The 25,838-nt window shown below is 43.6% G+C and overlaps 1 protein-coding gene across 4 annotated transcripts in view; it reads right to left on the bottom strand.

Moving 5' to 3' along the window:
- PPP3CC (protein phosphatase 3 catalytic subunit gamma) overlaps window positions 1-11,067 on the bottom strand; it is an 87,503-nt gene extending 76,436 nt beyond the window's left edge. The window contains exon 1 of one of the 4 annotated variants that reach the window (XM_055427192.2): window positions 10,623-11,067. In XM_055427192.2, coding sequence (XP_055283167.1) covers window positions 10,623-10,671 — 49 coding nt within the window. In that variant the 5' untranslated portion in view covers window positions 10,672-11,067. The remainder of the gene's footprint in view (window positions 1-10,622) is intronic. The other 3 variants (XM_055427189.2, XM_055427193.2, XM_055427191.2) reach the window with 3 other exon arrangements.
- Window positions 11,068-25,838: the final 14,771 nt, after the last annotated feature.

Raw genomic sequence — 25,838 nt, 5'->3', positions numbered from 1 at the left:
GGTCATATCTGAATGGTCTAGTGGTTTTCCCTACTTTCTTCAATTTAAGTCTGAAATTCGCAATAAGGAGTTCATGATCTGAGCCACAGTCAGCTCCTGGTCTTGTTTTTGCTAACTGTATACAGCTTCTCCATATTTGGCTGCAAAGAATATAATCAATCTGATTTCAGTGTTGACCATCTGGTGATGTCCATGTGTAGAGTCTTCTCTTGTGTTGTTGGAAGAGGGTGTTTGCTATGACCAGTGCGTTCTCTTGGCAAAACTCTATTAGCCTTTGCCCTGCTTCATTCCGTGCTCCAAGGCCACATTTGCCTGTTACTCCAGGTGTTTCTTGACTTCCTACTTTTGCATTCCAGTCCCCTAGAATGAAAAGGACATCTTTTTGGGGTGTTAGTTCTAAAACGTCTTGTAGGTCTTCATAGAACCGTTCAACTTCAGCTTCTTCAGCGTTACTGGTTGGGGCATAGGCCTGGATTACTGTAATATTGAACGGTTTGCCTTGGAAATGAACAGAAATCATTCTGTCGTTTTTAAGATTGCATCCAAGTACTGCATTTCGGACTCTTTTGTTGACCATGATGGCTACTCCATTTCTTCTAAGGGATTCCTGCCCACAGTAGTAGATATAATGGTCATCTGAGTTAAATTCACCCATTCCAGTCCATTTTAATTCACTGATTCCTAGAATGTCGATGTTCACTCTTGCCATCTCCTGTTTGACCACTTCCAATTTGCCTTGATTCATGGACCTAACATTCCAGGTTCCTATGCAATATTGCTCTTTACAGCATCGGACCTTGCTTCTATCACCAGTCACATCCACAACTGGGTATTGGTTTTGCTTTTGCTTCATCCCTTTATTCCTTCTAGAGTCATTTCTCCACTGAGCTCCAGTAGCATACTGGGCACCTACCGACCTGGGGAATTCCTCATTCAGTATCCTATCATTTTGCCCTTTGATACTGTTCATGGGGTTCTCAAAGCAAGTATACTGAAGTGGTTTGCCATTCCCTTCTCCAGTGGACCACATTCGGCTGTGGTCCATGTGATCAGATTGACTAGTTTCCCGTGATTATGATTTCAGTGTGTCTGCCCTTTGTTGCCCCCTCGCAATACCTACCGTCTTATTTGGGTTTCTCTTACCTTGGGCGTGGGATATCTCTTCACAGCTGCTCCAAGAAAGCGCAGCCGCTGCACCTTACCTTGGATGAGGGGTGTCTCCTCAAGGCCACCCCTCCTGACCTTGGGCAAGATTTTATACAGAAGTGGTGCAAAGAATCCTCTCACAGATACAGCATGGCATGGGATTCTAGGGGACAACAAGGAGTAGGAACGTAGGTTTGGGAATGGGGGTGTGAAAAAAGGAGGAAGTAACACAAGGTTAGAGGGGAAGCATGAGGGGAGCTTCCACATCAGCAAAGTTGGAGTTCACCCTACGGGCTGCAAGTGTTCATGAAGGATTTCAAGCAAAAGAAAGATTCTTCATATTATCCAAGGATCATGATGGCAGCATGCTGCTGCTGCTACTGCTAAGTCACTTCAGTTGTGTCCGACTCTGTGTGACCCCATAGGCGGAAGCCCACCAGGCTCCCCCGTCCCTGGGATTCTCCAGGCAAGAACACTGGAGTGGGTTGCCATTTCCTTCTCCAATGTGTGAAAATGCAAAGTGAAGTCTCTCGGTCGTGCCCGACCCTTAGCGACCCCACAGACTGCAGCCTACCAGGTTTAAATCGCCCTAGCAAGAGGCTACTGCAATAGTATTAGTATAAGCAAGAAGTGAGAGAGGAAGATGAAACAGTAGCTTATGTAGAAACCAGAAGTCCACAGAACTGAGTCTGATAGAATGGGATATGACATGTAAGGGACAGGAAAGAGTCTGGCCTGATTCCCAGGCCTGTCATCTGAGCCAGTGACTAAATGGGTAAGTGGTGTGATTAGCAGGGATGGGAAATATACTTAGGAAATCCTTTCCATCTTCTCTCCTACTTGGTCCTTTTTAATATTTATTTTATCCCTCTACCACTTTTCTCACTTCAGTCTCCCCAAAAAATAAAAACAAGTCTGTCACAGTATCTGTTTGGGTAATGTTTGAATGTTCCATAATTCTGAATTACATTTATAAGTCAATTAAGCCTCAGTGTGTTTGTTTTTAACACAGAACCATCAAAATAATCTTGCTCTCTCCTTAATGGAATCACTGCCAACTGATCACTGACAGTTTTCAGTTGCCCCTCGTCCTTCTCCTCTTCTTCATTAGGCCGCTTCCCTTCTCTGAACTTATTTATCCCTCCTCTCAATTCCTCAGTCAAGTACACTGTTTCTCCATCTCTACTTCTACATGTTCTTCCATGACCGACTACGTAGCTGCAACAACCTCTTTTCCTACTAAAAAAGTAGCCATCACTCCACATCAGCTGTATGTACTTTAAAACTCATGTTCTAAACAAAACAAAACAAAACTCATGTTCTTCTCTTCAGCAAGGCTTCACTGGGCCACCACTGCATCCTCAAATTGACAGTGCCTTGCCCAAGTCTGGTTATTGGAGGCATCTCTTAATTGTACTCTTTTTTTCTCTCTCCAACTTTATATTTTGAAACACTGAAATTCTATCAAAAAGTGAAAGAATACTAAGATGAATACCCATTTGCTCTTCACCCATATTCACCACTGGACTTCCAGAGGTGCTAGGGTAAAGAACCTGCCTGCCAACGCAAGAGACACAGGAGACATGGGTTCGATACCTGGGTCAGGAAGATCCCCTGGAAAAGGGAATGGCAACCCACTCCAGTATCCTTGCCTGGAGAATTCCATGGACAGAGGAGCCTGGCAGACTACAGCCCATTGGGTCACAAAGAATCCAACACAACTGGATGTTGTGTCTACTTTCACTTTCTCTTTTAACAAACGTATTTTTTTTTCCTAAATCATTTGAAAACAAACTGCAGACATCATGACATTTCAACCTAAACGCTTCATCAGGTATCACCTCAGAATAGGAACATTATCTTTTATAACCACAATAGCCTATCACATACCTAAGACATTTAATTTTGAATTACTATATCTAATATACACTCCATATTCAAATTTGCCCAGTTGTCCTAAAAATGTCCTCTATGGCTTATTCATCTTCCCCATCCAGGTTTGGCACGGTACTTGACTACCATTTCTCTTTCATCTTCTCTCATCTAGAATACTCCTCTTGCCTTTTTAATTTTTCATCACTGTGACATTTTTGAAAAGTTCAGACCATTTGTCTTACAGAAAGTCCCATAAGTTGAATTTGTCTGATTATTTACTATAACTAGATACAGGTTAAATATTTTTAACAAGGGTTATAGGTGGCTCAGTGGTAAAGAATCCACCTGCAATGCAAAAGATGTGGGTTCAATCCCTGGGTCAGGTAGATCCCTGGAGATCGAAATGGCAATCCACTCCAGTATTCCTGCCTGGGATATCCTAGGGACAGAGGAGCTTGGCAGGCTACAGGCCAGGGGACACAAAGAATCAGACTCAACCTAGTGATTAAATAACAATTATCTCCTAGTGCTTATTTCACTCAAAATTTCAGTCTCTTGGGCTGACACTGTCGGACATTGCACCAAAGCATCATGACTTGCTAGCATTCAATAAATCTAATAACAATCATCAAAGACACACATTCCCTTGGCCAACTAGTATAGCATATTGTTCTGTCAACCAAGCTCAGTTCAGTTCAATTCAGTCGTTCAGTCGTGTCTGACTCTTTGCGACTCCATGGACTGCAGCACGCCAGGCCTCCCTGTCCATCACCAATTCCTGGAGTTCACTCAAACTCATGTCCATCGAGTCGGTGATGCCATCCAGCCATCTCATTCTCTGTCGTCCCCGTCTCCTCCCGCCCCCAATCCTTCCCAGCATCAGAGTCTTTTCCAGTGAGTCAACTCGTCACATGAAGTGGCCAAAGTATTGGAGTTTCAGCTTTAGCATCAGTCCTTCCAATGAACACCCAGGATTGATCTCCTTTAGAATGGACTGGTTGGATCTCCTTGCAGTACAAGGGACTCTCAAGAGTCTTCTCCAACACCACAGTTCAAAAGCATCAGTTCTTTGGTGCTCAGCTTTCTTCACAGTCCAACTCTCACATCCATACATGACTACTGGAAAAACCATAGCCTTGACTAGACAGACCTTTGCTGACAAAGTAATGTCTCTGCTTTTCAATATGCTGTCTAGGTTGGTCATAACTTTCCTTCCAAGGAGCAAGCGTCTTTTAATTTCACGGCTGCAATCAGCATCCACAGTGATTCTGGAGCCCCCCAAAATAAAGTCTGACACTGTTTCCACTGTTTCCCCATCTATTTCCCATGAAGTGATGGGACCAGATGCCATGATCTTTGTTTTCTGAACGTTGAGCTTCAAACCAACATTTTCACTCTCCTCTTTCACTTTCATCAAGAGGCTTTTGAGTTCCTCTTCACTTTCTGCCATAAGGGTGGTGTCATCTGCATATCTGAGGTTACTGGTATTTCTCCCAGCAATCTTGATTCCAGCTTGTGCTTCTTCCAGCCCAGCGCTCCTCATGATGTACTCTGCATAGAAGTTAAATAAGCAGGGTGACAATATACAGCCTTGACATACTCCTTTTCCTATCTGGAACCAGTCTGTTGTTCCATGTACAGTTCTGACTGTTGCTTCCTGACCTGCATACAGGTTTCTCAAGAGGCAGGTCAGGTGGTCTGGGATTCCCATCTCTTTCAGAATTTTCCACAGTTTATTGTGATCCACACAGTCAAAGGCTTTGGCATAGTCAATGAAGCAGAAATAGATGTTTTTCTGGAACTCTCTTGCTTTCTCCATGATCCAGCGGATGTTGGCAATTTGATCTCTGGTGCCTCTGCCTTTTCTAAAACCTGCTTGAACATCTGGGAGTTCACAGTTCACATATTGCTGAAGCCTGGCTTGGAGAATTTTGAGCATGACTTTACTAGCATGTGAGATGAGTGCAATTGTGCGATAGGTAGTTTGAGCATTCTTTGGCATTGCCTTTCTTTGGGATTGGAATGAAAACTGATCTTTTCCAGTCCTGTGGCCACTGCTGAGTTTTCCAAATTTGCTGGCATATTGAGTGAAGCACTTTCACAGCATCATCTTTCAGGATTTGAAATAGCTCAACTGGAATTCCATCACCTCCACTAGCTTTGTTCATAGTGATGCTTTCTAAGGCCCACTTGACTTCACATTCCAAGATGTCTGGCTCTAGGTGAGTGATCACGCCATCGTGATTATGACTTAGGTTAGGATGAAAGTTTTAGACCTCAACTTTGTATCTTTGAATGAAGCTAAAATTTAAAAAACGTTAAAATAGAATGCTATATTCTATTAATGACTGCACCAAAGGATGACGATTAAAAAACACCTCTTTATTTCCATTAGTCCTTTAGCAATTAAGTAGCAGCAAAGTCCCAAAATGACTACAAATATAACAGAATTAGTTGAACAATTTTCTCTCTCATAGATATGTCTAAAAATTAGCTTTCCCCCAAAATGTTACTTTAAAGGAAAGATACTCTGTTATCAAATACTGCTTAGGAAAAAGTTTTTAATCAATTCTTCAATTCACTTTAAGTAATGAGTCCCTCTGGCGCTAGTGGTAAAGAACCCACCTGCCAGTGCAGAAGATGTAAGAGACAGGGTTCTGATCCCTGAGTCAGGAAGATCCTCTGGAGGGGGACCTGGTAACCAACTCCAGTATCATTCATTGCCCAGAGAATCCCATGGACAGAGGAGCCTTGTGGGCTCCCTTCCACAGGATTGCAAAGAGTCAGACACAACTGAAGTGACTTAACATGCACACAACAAGTCCTTAGTATCTGTCTCTCCAATGATCCAAAAGCATTTTTTTTTACTTTACAGTAAAATGTAATGTTACTTTATAGAAGAAAATTTTATTATCAAATGTCTGATATAAATAAGGCTTTCATCACAACCATTATCATACAGGTAAAAAGAACACCTTATTCCTGCTCAAAAAAAAAAAAAGAAATTAAGTGTTTAAATTAAGAGATCCTTTCTGAATTTTGAGACTTTCACTTAGAGGTGTGAATTTCAAACAGTCTTGGATGTCCAAGTGTTCAGATAGTTTGGCAGCTTGTTAATTACAATAGTAAACTAAGCATAACTGAAATACTTTGACAAGTTCAACAGATGTGTCCTATATGACTTGCTTACAATGAATATTTATCCTTGAAAATATTTCTTCTAGGTTGGTACTGTATCAAATGTTTGAAAATATAAAGGATCAAAATACGAATATAAGCACTTTCAAATCATTTTCATGTTGACTGAAACCATTATGAAAGGATTTAGGTAAATTACCATATTTACATTAAAAGAATATGAATTATTTTCACAATAAAAGGTTTAACATGACATATATTAAATTCAAAGCTACCAGTAGATGAATAAGGAGGGGCTGAAGGGTACCAACACTGCACACACTAGACCACTACAACTTACAGTTTGCCCTCTGTATACACACAGGTGGTTTCTCCATACCCAAAGTTCCTCCCTATCCACGGTTCTACATCCTCCAATTCAATCATCTTCAGATCATGTAGCACCACAGTATTTACTATTGAGAAGATCCACGTATAACTGGGCCTACAGTTCAAACCCGTGTTGCTCAAGTTATGAAAAGTATTAATGAAAGTAGAGTAATGAAAAGTATTAACAGCAGTTGCTTCTGTAAGGAACGAATATAAAGCCTTTATTTTCTTCCCTTTTGCCTTTCAAAATTTACAGGGTTAAGCATATATTTACAAGAAAAAGTAATTTTAACCCTTGGCAAATTCATTCACATGATATGAAAATGGGAGAGGGAACGAACAGAAAATAAAAGAGGTATAAGTACCAGAGACAGAAGGGTTCAGGGTATACTTGTGGAAATAGCCATTTCTGGTCATACTACTCTTCTTAAAAAATTTTAAGAAAGCCGTGCGTGCGTGTGTGCGTGCCAAGTCGCCTCAGTTGTGTCCAACTCTCTGTGACCCTATGGACTGTAGCCCTCCAGGCTCCTCTCTCCATGGGACTCTCCAGGCAAGAATAATGGAGTGGGTTGTCATTACCTTCTCCAGGGGATCTTTCCAACCCAAGGATCGAACCTGTGTCTCGTATATCTCCCACATTGGCAGGCAGCTTCTTTACCACTAGTTACCCGGGAAGTCCAAGAACGCCGTAGCCACATCTAATCCCAGTGCCAGAATATTAAAGAACAAGTAGTCTTCAATGCATGCTACAAATGACAGTACATTCTCTGACTATACAATACACTCAACCTGACTTCTGTTAAAATCCATTTGGCCACCAAATAACAGACAATGCATTCTCCCTACCTGTCATGTAATGCCCAGCGAAATGTCTTTGTTGCTGCTGAAAAGATTCAGTCCAGAGGAATAAAAACTTTCTATAAAAATCACAGTCAAAGGGAAAAACAAAAACAAAAACAATCCCTCCAACAGGAAAAGAAACTTGGGAACCAGAAAAAGAAAAAAAAAAAAAAATCAAGCTGAAAGATTTTCACAGTTCAATTATTTGAGTTTCTGCTCCAGACACAAATAGTGATGCTCTAGTGCATATGGACTGTTCTAGAAACTCACACATATTTTAATTTTTAAAACAAAGAGGAAACAAATGAGCACCTATTGGGAGTATACTGCCGATGGCTCTCCATAAACATTTAATGAGTGAGTGAAATCATAAGAATTTTTATATTTTTTAAACACAAAATGAACACCTTCAACTGGGAGAGAAGAAACCAGCTGCCAGGGAATACAAGACCAGCTGTATTATTGGTTTCTAGGCTGTTATCCATGGGATTCCACCCAGATGTCCTTTATATTATAGAAGAGGTATTTTCCTCAGAACTGTTTCTTAACTTATAATTTCATATGCTTTCTGATTCTGATATTTTTTAAATGGTTCATAATACTACATTGTCTTAAGCTTTTCACATCCATTATGTCATTTGCATGGCTGAGATGCTTGAGGAAGAAAGTATTATTAACTCTATTTTGCAGATGAGATTATTGCAGCAAAAAAAAGGGTTTAACTAAAAAGGCAAGGTTAGAAAAAAAACAGGCAAGGTCACAAGTGAGCTTGAGAAGCAGAAGTAAAACCACCAGTCTAGTCCTTCATTTTAGGCAAGTTGCTGTTTAAAAGACACTTAAAATACAAATCACTCCCACCCACCCACTCTTCTTCAGATTTGCTCAAGCAAAACAATTAAGTAGACTTTAAAGTGAACAGGAAATGACAGAACCAAAAATAACTGGGGTGTGGTCTCACCTCTGAAAAAGATTTCCAGCTGTGAATAAATGCAAACAATTCTGGCCAGACAAGATGACATTAGATCAGGATTTAGAACTCAATACAACCAAGGGACCTTAGCTATAAATACAGTGACACCTTACTTTCTTAGAATAAACCTCAATATTTCAAACTCAGGAAAATGTAGATAAAAAACAAGGTAAGTCACCAAGAAGCCACAATTGCTGTGCTCAAGTTCTCATGCTCAAGTTTTTACATACTAGACAAACCCATACAATTTAAGGGCTTGAAATGATTCATGTTTCATTTCTTTAAGAGTAATCTGATAACACACAGTCATTTATAATTTCACCAAAAAACAAATGTGAATCATACAGACTATGAGGGTGCTCACTTAACTATGGGCATGCCTAGCAATAAGTCAGCACCTGCATATTAGCTGCATTTTATTTTACTTTACTTCTGTATTTAACGACTTGAAAGGGTCATTTTAAAATGACCTTTATATCTTTCATATCATTTCCTTTATAGCTTATTGCACGTTACGGTAGAAATTACATGCTACAATGGCGATCAGAATTTGAGATTTGTAAAGGTCTGAGGACTACCACTAAGCTTCACTCAGATCCTATTTATTCTGACTTGACACACTATTCTGGTTTATCTGGTTTCCCTGCCTACTTCAGCTTATAAGTGGCAGATTAGAAGGGCATATTTTGACAGATAAAGAACAGTACTGAAGGAGATAAACTAAAAACAGACAAAAGCACTAAACTGGTATAGCAGTGAGGAGTCATTTTAGCACAGGAGGAAACTGCCAACACCCTTATATAGCAGAATGCACCGGCCATATTAACTGCATAGGACAGAAATTAATGTACATTATGATGACCTTGATTTATCAAAGAAGATTGTTTAATAGATTCTATATCTTAAGAAATGGTTATATACCCTTGATGAGTTATATACTATGAAAACTGACATTAAAATGGTCCAAAATAATTTAAGGGCTGTCAGTTATATGACCAATTCTCTTAAACCCCTAATGATATCAGACAAATGCTGAGGAGGTAAATCTCAAAAATCCCATTATATTTAATAAATATCATATAGTGTAGATAATTAACACTTATGATCAACAGTTATGATGATGACTTTCTGGGTAGAAACTACATGATACATTAAAATTATACTGCAGACAATCAACATTTATGATGCTTAATGTTTCTGGAGGTGAGGGGGCCCTAAGTTATAACTAAAACTCTTTCCCTTCATTGACCATTCAATCATTTTTCTCCACTAAGAGAAAAATGTTTTCTCGTCACCAATCTTGGTTTCTTTTCTCCATATAATTACCAAAATAAAAAAATAAAAGTATTTTAAGAGTTCTCCCCACTTACAACTAACCCCTTTATCTAGAGGTCACTAACACACCTGGATCTTGGTATATTCCCTTCTTTATAAAATAGTGCTTTCAAACCCAGTATTAAAACTCAGAGAGAAGAGTTGTACTTAAGTCTTATGTCTGAACAAAAGAAGCACATAAATTAGTAGTTACGCTTAAACCACTAATCTTATTTTAAGGGCAGAAACAACTACAACATAAGGAACACTTTAGTCCATGTTGGACACCTGAATCAGAGAATATCATTCTCCAAGTGTCTATGACCAAAAGGAAAATAAAACACCAACAATCATGTCAAGAGATCTGTAGATCCCTTTCAAATATCATAAAATGAATTTACTTGTATTTATTTCACTATATTGTTTCTTTTAGTATTAACAGTGATGTGATGATCTGGAGCAAGTGGGCTAAAAGGTACATGGTATTCATACTTAAAAAAAGGTTGGGGAAGGGGCAAGAAATATCTGACCTTTCAGAAGAGGAGCGGCAGAAAGATCTGACTTGGAAGAGCCTACTTAACACCCTGCCCACATCACCCTAGATGGCTTCCCCCCAGGTAAGAGACTAAAAAGATGGAGATCCAGACTCTTTTAGGGGTTGATAGGATTAGAAACACCCACCCTGCCTGGAAATCCGACACTGCTGGAGATAAATGAGCAATCCCCAGCTAGCTACTGGTCCAGGTGCTACAGAAAACGCCCGGCGCCCCCTCCGGGCAGCCCCGGTGGGGATCCCCGCCTCCCGCCTCCCACACCCACTCCAGGTCCTCCTCCGGGATGGGCGCCGCCCGGGACCCCGCCGCCCCCCCGACTCCCGTCCTCGGCTCCTTCCCTCCCTCCGGCCCCGAGCCATCGCCCGGCCTAAGGCCGTTTCCCGCCGATCGACTGGAAGGCCTGCCCGGCTTGGCACCTTTGATGACGCGTTCGGTGGTGGAGAGGTGGAGGTTCCTCCCGGACATGATCCCCTTGGCCTCCTCCCGGTCCGGGGAGATCTCCAGACGTGCGCCCCCGCCTTCGCCTCCAGCGATCTCGGCTCCCCGAGGCCGGTCAACCGGCCGTGCCCCGGCCCCGCTTAATCAGGGCGGCCAAGGCACCAGAAGGAGGCGGCCGCAGCAGACCGGCCTCGAATCCCACGGACACTATGCGGGCCCACTGACCGCTCCCTCCCGAGGCGCCGAGTCGGGAGCGCCCGCGACAGCAGATCAGGGAGGCTACGCGGGCAGCCGCGGCTGCGCGCGGCCGAGAGTCGTGCGCGCGGCCGGGCTCATCCGCGCGCGCGCGCGCTCCCCCGACTCGGCGCCTCCCCAACTTCCCTGTGGCGCGCGCGCTGCCGCCGCGGTTACCGCGCCGAGGCCTTGAGCTCCGCAAGTTGCCCCGGCCGCTCGGTCGCATGACGTCCAGCCCCCGGGCAGTAGACAACGCCGGCTTTACCCTTGGCACGGAGCCCCCGGGCCCGAGCGGCCGCCCTCCGTGCACGCGCGCTTCCTTCCTCTCCTCCAGCTTCCGAAAGTCGGTCTTCCCCCTCTCCTCTGCCTGCCCTCCCCTGCAGCCCTGACTGCTTCTCGGCTGCCTGCGCCGCCCGGGCCTGGAGCACCTAACACCGGGCCCTGGGTCCCGCACCCAAAGGCCCAGCGGAACCGCGGCCATCTTGCGACCCGGCCCGAGCGACCCGGCGGCTGTCTGGCCGAGCCGTGCGCATCCTGTCCGCCTGGGATCACCTTGCAGGGCGCCCTCGTCCTCCCAGACCTTCCCCACGGCGGGGCCTCCCTCCCTTTCCTCGGGGTCTCCCCTCCAGCTCTGTCTCTAGCAGTCGTTATCTGTTTGATCCAGCTCCTTCCCACAGCTTACCCTCCCCCCAGTCACCAAACCCATTTAAACCCCTGGTTTAAGTTGTCACATTTGTCGAGAGCACTTAGTATAGTGAGAACGATCGCGGGCATCCTAGTTCTAGTAGTGGGGGGTGAAGAGGGTGTGGTTTCCTAGTGGATGGATAAGAGCTCCCACCCACCCACCCACACACACCCCGCCAGGTCCCACAGCCTCCTAGCTTCCTTTCCACCTGTCAGAAAGGGGACCGCAGCCCTCTCCAGGGAGCCCCTGGGCCAGACCTCCTCTGTGCAGGGAACTGACCTGTAAGTTCTGCGTGCCACCTACACAGCTGGAAGCAATCCTTCTTCCCCTTTGACACAGTGACACAGTACCTGCCTCCCCCATCATTCTTACCGTGGAAAACGATGGGCCAGTCTCTGTAGAGTCTTAATAATCTGGCTCATCTCTAGGTTAAAAACTGACCTTTTCTCTCCTTAAATTGCAAGGCTAGTATAGAAACCATCTTGTAGTATAGCGCCTGGCAAAGACAAAAATATTTTGATATTAGTCCTGTTAATAGTGGAATGTTAAAACGGGATCCAAGGACGTATATGGAAATTACAGGGAAACCGATCTTAACAGTCAATGTGTAGCCAGTGAGTAGTCTAAGTGGCTCTGTACATTTAAAGTAAATAAAACAAATATTTATTTCCTCAAGTGTACTAGCCCCATTTGAAGCATTCAGTAATTACCTGTGTCTAGTGACTAGCTAATTGGATGTGGTAGAATAAGACCTAATGCAAAGAGCCATCCCACTGGAAAAGACCCTGATGCTGGGAAAAATTGAAGGCAAAATGATGCCAGCTCCTTGGCATCACTGGTTCAATGGACATGAATCTGAGCAAACTCTGAAAGGTAGTGAAGGACAGCGAGACCTGGCGTGCTGTAGTCCATGGGATCTCAGAGTCAGACACGGCTGAGCAACTGAAAAATAACAACCGACTAGGACACTTCCGGAGAAGGCAATGGCAAGCCACTCCAGTACTCTTGCCTGGAAAATCCCATGGATGGAGGAGCCTGGTTGGCTGTAATCCGTGGGGTCGCTAAGGGTCGGACATGATTGAGCGACTTCCCTTTCACTTTTCACTTTCACACATTGGAGAAGGAAATGGCAACCCACTCCAGTGTTTTTGCCTGGAGAATCCCAGGGACGGGGGAGCCTGGTGGGCTTCCGTCTGTGGGGTCGCACAGAGTCGGACACGACTGAAGTGACTTAGCAGCAGCAGCAGGACACTTCGGGAGAAGGCAATGGCAAGCCACTCCAGTATTCTTGCCTAGAAAATCCCATGGATGGAGGAGCCTGGCAGGCTGCAGTCCGTGGGGTCGCTAAGGGTCAGACACGACTGAGCGACTTCACTTTCACTTTTCACTTTCACACATTGGAGAAGGAAATGGCAACCCACTCCAGTGTTCTTGCCTGGAGAATCCCAGGGAAGGGGGAGCCTGGTGGGCTTCCATCTATGGGGTCACACAGAGTCGGACACGACTGAAGTGACTTAGCAGCAGCAGCAGCAGGACACTTCCACTTTTCACTTTCGTGCATTGGAGAAGGAAATGGCAACCCACTCCAGTGTTGCCTGGAGAATCCCAGGGACGGGGGTGCCTGGTGGGCTGCCGTCTATGGGGTTGTACAGAGTCGGACAGGACTGAAGCGACTTAGCAGCAGCAGGACACTTACATCATCGCAGAAAGTTCTTTCGGACAGCTCCCAGCTAAAAGATTATAGAGGTTAACCCAAATCTCCTTTAACATAGATTTATGTAATGGGACCAACCTAGACAGCATATTAAAAAGCAGAGACATTACTTTGCCAACCAAGGTCCGTCTAGTCAAAGGGAGAAGGGGACGACAGAGGATGAGATGGTTGGATGGCATCACCAACTCAATGGACATGAGTTTGAGTAAACTCTGGAATTTGGTGATGGACAGGGAAGCCTGGCATGCTGCAGTCCATGGGGTCACAAAGAGTCGGACATGACTGAGCGACTGAACTGAACTGGCTGATGTAATGGGAGGTGATCTGGGCATATACACTAGAGTCAGACCCCGAATTATGCTTTGCAGCTTTTTTTTAATTGGAGGTTAATTGCTTTACAATGTGGTGTTAGTTTCTGCTGTACAAGGAAGTGAAGCAGCTATATGTATAAGTATATCCCTTCCCACTTGTGCCTCCCTCCCACTCCCCCATCCTTAGCCTCGAGGTCATAGTATGTGAGCACTGAGCTGAGCTCCCTGTGCTGTACAGCAGCTTCCCGCTAGCGAGCTGTCTTACACATGGTAGGGTACATATGTCAATCGCAATCACTCAGTTCATGCCACCCTCCTCATCCCCACCTGTGTCCACATGTCCGTTCTGTACAGCTGTGTCTCTATTCCTGCCCTTGCCTTGCCGTTCTGACCTAAAGGCAATTCATGGCAACTCTAACAAGGCAGGAGCACTTCAGGAACTGGACAGATTTTGGTTCTGTGTTCTTGGGTCTTGATTTCAGGCTTTCACCAGAGAGAATTGTTCAGAGATTCTGAGGAAGTTCTTCAACTATGAAGTAACCGGAGCTTCACACCTCTATCAAACAGAGCAACTTTCTAGTGGTCAAAAAAAAATTGGTTCCTGCAGCATAGTAGCAGCTAAAACTCATCTAGAAAAATATACACAAGATGACCAAAAACAAAGAGTTTAAGAAAACACTGCAAACCAACGTGAAGAGATGGGTTATTCAATAATAGTAGTGGGGAAAGGAACCAACTCTCTGGATCTCAGATATATCTTTGTTTGTTCGTTTTTGGTTGGTTGGTTTATTTCTTTTGTTTTCTTTGTTTTTTGGTCACACTGGGAGGCATGCAGGATCTTAGTTCCCTGACCAGGGATCAAACACATGCCTCCTACAGTGAAAGTACAGAGTCTTACCCACTGGACTGAGCTACGGAAGTCCTTGGATCTCAAAGTGGAGCCACATTTTAACACCAAACTTCATAAGTGATAAATATGAGAATTAAACAAGGTGCTATTTTTTACATAGAAAATTGGAAAATATTTTTTAAAGGTGACACTGTTGGTAGTACATCATAAGAAATACTGGACTGGAGGAAGCATAGGCTGGAATCAAGATTGCCGGGAGAAACATCAATAACCTCAGATATGCAGATGACACCACCCTTATGGCAGAACGCAAAGAAGAACTAAAGAGCCTCTTGATGAAAGTGAAAGAGGAGAGTGAAGAAGTTGGCTTAAAGCTCAACATTCAGAAAACTAAGATCATGGCATCCAGTTTCATCAATTCATGGCAAATAGATGGGGACGCAGTGGAAACAGTGGCTGACTTAATTTTTCTGGGCTCCAAAATCACTGCAGATGGTGATTGCAGCCATGAAATTAAAAGACGCTTACTCCTTGGAAGAAGGGTTATGACCAACCTAGATAGCATATTAAAAAGCAGAGACATTACTTTGCCAACCAAGGTCCGTCTAGTCAAGGCTATGGTTTTTCCCGTGGTCATGTATGGATGTGAGAGTTGGACTGGGAAGAAAGCTGATCGCCAAAGAATTGATGCATTTGAACTGTGGTGTTGGAGAAGACTCTTGAGAGTCCCTTGTACTGCAAGGAGATCCAACCAGTCCATCCTAAAGGAAATCAGTCCTGAATATTCTTTGGAAGGACTGATGCTAAAGCTGAAACTCCAATACTTTGGCCACCTGATACGAAGAGCTGACTCATTTGCAAAGACCCTGATGCTCGGAAAGATTGAGGGCAGGAGGAAAAGGGGACGACAGAGGATGAGATGGCTGGATGGCATCACTGACTCGATGCACATGCGTTTAGGTGAACTCGGGAGTTGATGATGGACAGGGAGGCCTGGCGTGCTGTAGTTCTAGGGGTCGCAAAGAGTCAGACACGACTGAGCGACTGAACTGAACTGTTGGTAGAATTATCAGTTCAGTTCAGTTCAGTCGCTCAGTCGTGTCCAACTCTCCGGGACCCCATGAATCACAGCACGCCAGGCCTCCCTGTCCATCACCAACTCCCGGAGTTCACTCAAACGCATGTCCATTGAGTCGGTGATGCCATCCAGCCATCTCATTCTCTGTCGTCCCCGTCTCCTCCCACCCCCAATCCCTCCTAGCATCAGACTCTTTCCAGTGAGTCAACTTGTCGCATGAGATGGCCAAAGTATAAATTAGCACAATTTCTCTGGAAAGGAATTCGGCAGTATCAGTCAAAGAAGATATATGTATGGCCAATGAGAAGACTCAACATTATTAGTCATGAGGGAAATGCTGAGATACCATTTTACTAATCTAGAAGAGCTGAAATTAGAACTTCCCTGGTGGGACAGTAAGTTAAGAATCCACTTGCTAATGCAGGGGACACAGGTTCAACCCCTGGATCCAGGAAGATCCCACACGCTGAGGGGCAACTAAGCCCATGCACTGCAACTACTGGAGCTGTGTGCTACAACTGCTGAAGCCCACGCACTCTTGAGCCTGTGCTCTGCAACCATAGAAGCTACCACAATGAGAATTCCATGCACCACGGCAAAGAGTAACCCTGCTCACCACAACTAGAGAAAGCCTGCATGCAGCAATGAAGACCCCGTGCAACCAAAAATCAAACACAAAAATTAAAAAAAAAAGCTGAAATTAAAAACCCTCAACATGTAAGTGTTGGCAAGGATGGGAGCAGCTGGAACTCTGCTGCATTGCTGGTGGGAGAGTAAAATGCTGCAACTACTTAGGAAGTTTGTTATGAAAGTTAAATATACACCTACGGTATTGCTCAGTAACTCTACTCTTGGGTATTTTACCCAACAGCCATAATAACCCAGCAAAAATACCCAATACTACTCAGATAATTAAAAGAAAATAATTAATGATGTATGTAACAGTATGGATGAATCTTAAAAAACATCATGGTGAACAAAAGAGGCAAGATACCAGGACTTCTCTGATGGTCCAGTGGCTAAGACTCCATGCTCCCAATGCAGGGCGCTTGGGTTCAATTCCCGGTCAGGGAACTAGATACCACATGCTGCAACTAAGAGTTTGCATGCCTGCAACTGAAAAGATCCTACATGACTGCAGCTAAGACCCAATGCAGCCAAATAAATTTTTAAAGAAACAAAGAAGCAAGACATGAAATAGACACTATATGATTTCATTTGCATAGGAAAATGGTTAAATGGATGGAACATAATACATTATGAAAAATCATACTTTAGGTGGAAATATATTTGATATCATGAGAAAAACCTCAGGAGATAATAAGTGAAAAAGTACGATATGGACTCCATGTTATTAACAAATGAGCTAATGTCTGCATAAAAAGGCTAGGAGGAAATGTTAATATAGTCATTCATTCAATAAATATTAATTAAATGTCATCTATGCCAGGTACTGTGCTAGGCAGTAGGGATACAGTGATGAACTGAAGTCAGCATAGTTCATACCACCGTGGAGCCTTAGCTGATGATGAAAAGATGTTAATGGCAGCCATCTCTTGGTGGCATGAATAAGAGTCAATATAAAAATAAGAAGGAAAAAAAAGAGAAAGAAAAGAATCACAAAAACAAACCACAATTTTCCGTATTTTCCATATTTTCTATGGTAAGAAAGTATTACTTTACAACTAGGAGAAAAAAATTTTAAGTGCTCTTTTCTTTCAAAGGCCTATTGTCTATGCCTATTTCCAATAGCATTAAGTATTTATTTGGAGAACTTTCTGAGACACTTCTCTGGTCAAAACAAACAAAACATCTAGTACCATTCAGTGAAAAAAGAAAACTCTAAGTAAGTTCCCTTCAAAAACAATTTTTTTAAAAAAATAAATAAGGATTTAATGTACTGGTGGTGGTGGTAATGTTTTTAGTCATCATATTAATAGCTCCTGGCAACAACTGGAGAGTTCTATTTCATTCACCTGTACGTCTACCCACCTGGCCCAGGGCCACTTGCATCTTCATTTCATTGATGTATTTGATTCTCTTTCCTTTTACTTTCTGCATTGATCAGAATTGACTAAATATTTAAAACTACCAAGATTCATGCTTAATTGGCAATCCTACTAATTTCTTCAAATCTAGGTTTCCATGTTACAGGGCCTGTGAGACTTGTTTTATTTCCTTATGAAACTCCCTAAGCACTTCATAAACCTTAATTAATGACTAACTCTTTTGAGAAATAATTATGAATGCTTTTAATTTAACAAAAGCACAAGGAAACCTAGTTTTCACTGTTGTATAAAAGTAACCTGGCTTTAGTTTCTCTATGAAGCCATTAAATATTAAACTTATGTGTTAAATGTAGGCAAGAGAACTGCAGAATATTTTTTAAATTAATAAAATGAGCATTTCTAAAATAGCAACACAGAGTAAAAGGTATTTTATAGTGTATAATTAATTTTATTTGAAAAGCACTACATAAATGTTTTTATTAGTAATACATATGATATGGACATCACATACTAATATTTCATTTATCTCTTTCTTTATGAGTGAATTTGGGTTTCCCAGGCAAAAGATGTGGATTCAATCCCTGGGTTGGGAAGATCCCCTGGAGAGAAAATGGCAACCTATTCCAGTATTCTTGCCTGGGAAATCCATTGAAGAGGAGGCTAGCGGGCTATAGCGCATGGGGTCACAAAGAGTCAGACACTGAACACACACGCATGAGTGCATTTAACTTTGATTACATTACCTTAGCATGAATACCCCACCCCACACCAACAGTTGAGGTCTAAACAAAATTAGCAAATTTATATTTGCAAAAAAAAAAAACTTTTTTTTGCAATTGGAAAAACATGACCTGAAGGAACATTCTACCCAACATAGCCTGATATGAAAGTAGTAATCTCTGTAGACGTGTGAAAAGTAAAAGGCGCTAAGGAAAGTTTGCTTGCCTGGTGTGCTGCAGTTCATGGGGTTGCAAAGTCAGACACGACTTAGCGACTGAACAACAACAAATATGTATTTACAGGTTAGCATTCAGGTCATTCGGGGGGTAATGTGCAAGCCTCTGAAGTGTGTTACCCCTTGGTCTTCCTGGGAGAACCCACTGCTATAACTGTAACAGGATTAGGGACCTCCCCCCAAAGTTGCCATTACCCATGATTACTTTTGTTTAAATCATGACAAAACAGGAAAAGATGGTAACAGTCATTACTGGCTACATAATACAGTACGGTCTAGGAGAATAGAATTTAATACCTCTCTCACTGCTGGGCTCCAACATTCCACAGGTGAGAGATGCCACAGGTAAATGTCAGGGGCATTCATCAAGTTGCTTGGGCCAAAAATTTACGTGGGAGGCAGGCAGAGGGGGAGGCCAGTCCTCACATCATGTCCTATAAACTTACACCTCCTACAGTCCATTTTCCATATAACAGATCCTTCTCAACTAAAAACAAATCTGATTTTTATCATTTCTCTGTTTAAAACCCTCAAGTGTCTCTTTTTCTAAAAGTGGTCTACTTCTTAGTAGACTTTTGTCTAATTCATTGATTTCAGCTCAAATCTCTTCCCCTTCACCCACTACATTTCAGACCTAGTGGCCTTATACGGGATATACTGCAATTTATACAAACAGCCTCAAACAGACCAAGTTCATTTCTGTCCCAGAGCTCTTGCATTTCCTGAATATTCATTGAAAGGACTGATGCTGAAGCTGAAGCTCCAATACTTTGGCCACCTGATGTGAAGAGCTGACTCACTGGAAAAGACCGTGATTCTGGGAAAGACTGAAGGCAAAAGGAGAAGGGGGCAGCAGAGGATGAGATAGATATAGCATTATCGACTCAATGGACATGAATTTGAGCAAACTCCAGGAGATAGTGAAGGACAGAAGAGGCTGGCATGCTGCAATCTAGGGGGTTACAAAGAGTCAGACACGACTTAGCAACTGAACAACAACAAAATTGTTCAGAACATTCTTTTCCTAGATCTTCACAAGGTTGCCTCCTCATTACTCTCAACTCAGGAGCATCTCCTGAAGCCTGGCCTTCCCTAACCACTGTACTACCCAAAGCTACAACACCCCACCATTCTCTGCCTCATTTCCATAAGTTAATTCATCTGCAGCATGTCTACTCTCACTTCTCAAGAGGGATATCTTTGTTTTGTTCACTGCTGTTACGTTGTCATGCTGACCCTGGCCTGAGGTTGGAGGTTAATAATTTGTTGAATTCATGAATATCATCTTACTCTGGTCCTAAGAAGTTCTTAACTTGTGGTACAGGGATTTCAAATCATTCCCTCCCCATCCAGCTCCCAACTATAAATGAAATCAAGGTATTGAGTTTATTTTTAAGTGCTTTGGGGTGTGTGTGAGAAATGTATGCTGCTGCTGCTGCTAAGTCACTTCAGTCGTGTCTGACTCTGTGTGACCCCACAGACAGAAGCCCACGAGGCTCCCCCGTCCCTGGGATTCTCCAGGCAAGAACATTGGAGTCGGTTGCCATTTCCTTCTCCAATGTGTGAAAGTGAAAAGTGAAAGTGAAGTCACTCAGTCGTGTCTGACCCTTAGCGACCCCACGGACTGCAGCCTACCAGGCTCCTCCATCCATGGGATTTTCCAGGCAAGAGTACTGGAGTGGCTTGCCATTGCCTTCTCCAAGAAATGTATAGGAAAGCATTTATTTTTCATTTTCTTGAAGGAATTCAGACAACAAAATGTTAATGACCACTGATACAGAGCTTTAATTTACAAAGCACTGTCCTTTTAAAAGAAAAATTCTTTTTTTGGCCGCCCTGCATGATGGAACTTGAGCCCTCTGCAACGCAGAGTCTTAAACCATTGGACCATCAGGGAAGTCCCTACAGTTTCTTACACATTTAGTTCTCTTACATTTATGCAGATAGACAGTATAGAAATGATCTTTTCTACCTTGTAGATAAAGTCATTGAGGTGTGGAGACATTAAACAAATGTCACAGCCAGTCAACGACAGAATTGACACAAATCCATTCTTCTGGATTCAAAATACTTTGCCCTGTTGGCTGAAGACCAAGAAGAATCCACTCTTGCTTAACTTCATTTGCTTCCAAAAGCATCGAACTTAAACATTTTTCTAAGAGCTTTAAACTAGTTTATAAGGCTGCATTAAAATTTTCAATGAAAATAATTATCATCAGCTAGATCAAGGCAAAAGTTTTTTTCAAGCAAAAATTTAATGTATGGACCAAGGAGCGCAAAACAGTTTTCCATTAGGTTAAGTTGAAGTGAAGTCACTCAGTCGTGTCCGACTCTTTGTGACCCCGCGGACTGTAGCCTACCAGACTCCTCCATCTATGGGATTCTCCAGGCATGAATACTGGAGTGGGTTACCATTTCCTTCTCCAGGGGATCTTCCCGACCCAGGGATTGGACCTGGGTCTCCTGCATTGCGGGCAGACGCTTTAACCTCTGAGCCACCAGAGAAGCAAGTGGAACATAATTGAGGAAATAGCTTTACAAGGATAAATATAACAAATGAAAATAATGTTGAGATCTCTAATGTTTAGATTTTATCTACCCTTTCAGTTAGAATGCACAACGGAACCATCTATCCTACAAAATCAATTTAATCTACTTTTTTTAAAAGTTAGGTTTCCCTGAAAAGAAAAATCTAAATTTAATCTCTTTCCTCTGCTCATGCAGTTTTCAAGAGAAATGGGATGGAGGGACCTGCCTACATTGTCTGGATTAAACCATGTACATTTGGGGCAAAGACTTTTCTCCTCAAGGGCGATGCCTGTGTGATAACTGATATGGGAAAGGAATCTAAAAAAGAATGGCTGTATGTATATGTATAACTGATTCACTTTGCTATGCGTGTGAAACTAACACAACATTGTAAATGAACTATACTCCAATTTAAAAAAAGTGGGGGCATGCCTGTAGGATACAATCAGACACAGGCTTCAAAAGAGCTTGCTTCATTAACCTCAAGAACTTATGGGGAACATGCCACTTGAAAGAATCTCCTATTCTGGGAGTATACAGTAGATCAAAGAGAATTTTTTCCTTCCTTATGAGAATCTATAATTAAAGACCTAATCCTTTATTTTAAGGAAGAAAAAAAAATGTCCTCTTTTATTGAATTAGTTGTTTTCCTCTCCTTAAAACACACATGGTTAACATCATGTTTCGGAAGGAATTTCCTTTTAATTGGCCTGAGTGTCATTCTTAGATTTTGGTGCATTCAAAAATGTTAGCCTGGGGCTTCCTTGGTGGTCCATTACACTCCCATCTTCCAATGCAGGGGGCGCAGGTTCAATCCCTGGTTGGGGAACTAAGATCCCACATGCCTGGTGGCCAAATAAATAAATAAAATAAAAAATGTTAGTTGAGCAGTGTGTGTTCCTGGCATCTTGGGACCTGTCACTTTCCCGAGATAATGTGAAGCCCAGCGGCCAGTCCCTGCCGCCAGCAGAGGCCCAGTTCCGTGCAGAGCAAGGGTGGCAAATGGAAGGACAGCCCTACTGAAGACAGCTCGTTACCCTCACTGGCAGTCACATAAGCAAGAAGCCTGAATCCATCTATTTAAGGGGTGTGTCCACATTTAGGTACAGGCGGCAACAACCACTGTATCCAGGATTTCTCCACTGAGGACAAGTTCAAGTTCCACTTTGGGATCCAAGGGCCTCATGTGGGCAACTGCGGTTCCCACAGTGTGGCATGTATACCAATGGAGGCCTTTATTGTGGTAGATTAAAGTTATGACCAACCTTGATAGTGTATTAAAAAGCAGAGACATTACTTTGCCAACCAAGGTCCGTCTAGTCAAGGCTATGGTTTTTCCAGTGGTCATGTATGGATGTGAGAGTTGGACTGTGAAGAAAGCTAATCGCCAAAGAATTGATGCTTTTGAACTGTGGTGTTGGAGAAGACTCTTGAGAGTCCCTTGGACCGCAAGGAGATCCAACCAGTCCATTCTAAAGGAGATCAATCCTGGGTGTTCATTGGAAGGACTGATGCTAAAGCTGAAACTCCAATACTTTGGCCACCTCATGCGACGAGTTGACTCACTGGAAAAGACTCTGATGCTGGGAAGGATTGGGGGCGGGAGGAGAAGGGGACGACAGAGAATGAGATGGCTGGATGGCATCACCGACTCTGTGGACATGAGTTTGAGTGGACTCCGGGAGTTGGTGATGGACAGGGATGCCTGGTGTGCTGTGATTCATGGGGTCGCGGAGAGTCGGACACGACTGAGCGACTGAACTGAACTGAATGATAACCATCGGGTCAGCATCTTTTCTTCTGAAGGCAGGTTCAAGACAGAGATTGGACCAGGTGGCCTTGAGGGCCCCAGGGGAGTGGCCACAGAATGGATGGTGACAGGTTATGCATCTTAACCATCTAGGCCAGTGGCAAGCTGGTTGCCCATTTCAGAGGCCATGGGGCCACTAACCACTATGCAGTACCAGTGGCTCAGATGGTAAAGAGTCTGCCTGCAGTGCAGTTTAGACCTGGGTTCAATCCCTGGGTCAGGAAGATCCCCTGGAGAAGAGAATGGAAACCCACTCCGGTCTTCTTGCCTGGAGAATTCCATGAAGACTGAGGAAGAGGAGCCTGGCTATAGTCCATGGGATCACAAAGAGTCAAACACAATTGAGTGACCAACACTTTCACTTTGTGAACAAGAATGCAATTGTAGTGATAGATTTCCATAAATGTTCCATGGAGGTGGACACCCCTGGCAGAGTTCCTCTTCAGGTTTGCCTCCCACAGGAGGTAGTGGACCCTTCAATGCCTCCATGGCGTTAGCTGTGGACTTCAGGGGGAGCCTTCTTGTGGCTGACAGGGGAAGTGCAGCCTCCAGCCATTCCAAGGCTCTGGCTCCTTCTAGTCCTTGTATCAAGTCTGGAGAGCCACTACAGCGCCACAGGGCCTGGCACTAACCACAGATGCCTGTGAGGTGGTGGCCTATGTTGGTGTCAAAGAACATAATCAATTATCTATCATAGGAATGGAAGAGATTTATTTGAGTCACATTAAGGACGATAGCTTGGAAGACAGCATCACAGATAACTCTGAAGAACTGCTCTCGACAGACAGGGTTTTCAATAGTTTTATATGTTGTCATAACAAAGAGGGCGTCCCTGGTGGCTCAGGCAGTAAAGACTCTGCCTGCAACTCGGGAGATCCGGATTCGATCCCTGGGTCGGGAAGATCCCCTGGAGAAGGGACTAGCGACCCACTCCAGTGTTCATGCCTGGAGAATTCCGTGGACAGAGGAGCCTGGCGAGGTATAGTCCATGGGGTCACAAAGAGTCAGACACAACTGAGCGACTAAAACACACACACACAGAACAAAGAGCCTTCAATAAGTCAGGGATACATTCCTTCAAGTCTTTTTTTTTTTTAAAGCACATACACAGCGAGTCAGTTTGACCTCAGCACCTGGGAAGGGAGTTTTATCATTGAAGGACTATCAGCACTGGTGTCCCAGGAAGGGAGATATTGAACCTTTACTTTTCACATGGACATTCTTTACTTTGGGTCAGTGTACCCTTTTCTTAATCATTAAAGCAGATGTACAATGTATGTTTGATATGTCACAAACAAGGCTGTTTTAGTTAGCATAAAATTCAAGTTATGTCATATGTAAGCCAGAATGACTTCCCCAGATCACAATAGGTGAATAATTTATCACTGCTAATCAGAAATGGCAACCCACTCTAGTATTTTTGCCTGGGAAATCCTATGGACAGAAGAGCCTGGTGGGCTACAGTCCACAGGGTCACAGAGTCAGACAGGATTTGGCGACTAAACAGCAACAAACCACTGTTTTAAGGTCTATGCTACACTGGTGGCTGTACAGAGACCCTGCCTAGTTCATGCAGGGATATTCCTAGGGGCGACTGGACCAGAGGGTCTGGCCAGGAGGTGGGCCACAAATCTGGCAGCACTGAACGCGGACTGTGGGCATGGGTGTCCTCCCTTTCCCCATCTCCCAAACTCAGGGTTGCTCTTTATTTATTCAATTCTTTTTTTCCTTTGGCTGTACCATGCAGCATGCAGAATCTTAGTTCCTGCATTGGGAGTGCAGAATCTTAACTACTGGACCATTAGGTGCAAGCATGCTAAGTTCCTTTAATCATGTCCAACTCTTTGGACTGATGCTGGGAAGGATTGGGGGCAGGAGGAGAAGGGGACGACAGAGAATGAGATGGCTGGATGCCATCACCGACTCAATGGACATGAGTTTGAGTGAACTCCGGGAGTTGGTAATGGACAGGGAGGCCGGGCATGCTGTGATTCATGGGGTCGCAAAGAGTTGGACATGACTGAGCGACTGAACTGAACTGAACTGAACTCCTTGCCATCTTCTGGACTGTAGCCCACCAGGCTACTCTGTCCATGGAATTCTCCAGGCAAGAATAATGGACTGGGTTGTCATTTCCTACTCCATGGAATCTTCCCAACACAGGGATCGAACCCACATCTCTTATATCTCCCACTTTGGTTCAGTTCAGTTCACTTCAGTTCAGTCGTGTCCAACTCTTTGCGACCCCATGGACTGCAGCACACCAGGCCTCCCTGTCCATCACCAACTCCCGGAGTTTACCCAAACTTATGTCCATTGAGTCAGTGATGCCATCCAACCATCTCATCCTGTTGTCCCCTTCTCCTCCTGCCTTCAATCTTTCCCAGCATCAGGGTCTTTTCAAATGAACCAGTTCTTCGCATCAGGTGGCCAAAGTATTGGAGTTTCAGCTTCAGCATCAATCCTTCCAATGAACACTCAGGGTTGATCTCCTTTAGGATGGATCTCCTTGTTGTCCAAGGGACTCTCAAGGGAGTTGAGTCCAAGGGACTTCTCCAACACCACAGTTCAAAAGCATCAATTCTTCCATGCTCAGCTTTCTTTGTAGTCCAACTTTCACATCCATAGATGACTACTGGAAAAACCATAGTTTTGAGTAGATGGAACTTTGTTTGCAAAGTAAAGTCTCTGCTTTTTAATATACTGTCTAATTTGGTCATAACTTTCCTTCCAAAGATTAAGCGTCTTTTAATTTCATGGCTGCAGTCACCATCTGCAGTGATTTTGGAGCCCCCAGAAATAAAGTCTGCCACTGTTTCCACTGGTAGGCAGGTTCTTTACCACTAGTGACAGTCACCTGGGAAGCCCACAGGTAAGTCCCTTTTTATTCAGCTCTTGCTTTAACTGGGTGGGCCTAGACTGTGGTCTCAATGGTGTGTACCTTCCTCACACATCTCTCCTGTCCCTTCAATGTGCGCCCCACCGCCAGGCTAGGACCAGAACTCCAGGTCTGGTTGTC

The sequence above is a fragment of the Moschus berezovskii genome, chromosome 7 (assembly GCF_049115385.1).
Source record: "Moschus berezovskii isolate FMDL1 chromosome 7, NW_MosBer_1.0, whole genome shotgun sequence".
In the NCBI taxonomy this organism is placed as follows: domain Eukaryota; kingdom Metazoa; phylum Chordata; class Mammalia; order Artiodactyla; family Moschidae; genus Moschus; species Moschus berezovskii.
This window is presented reverse-complemented; position numbering and strand designations above follow the sequence as displayed.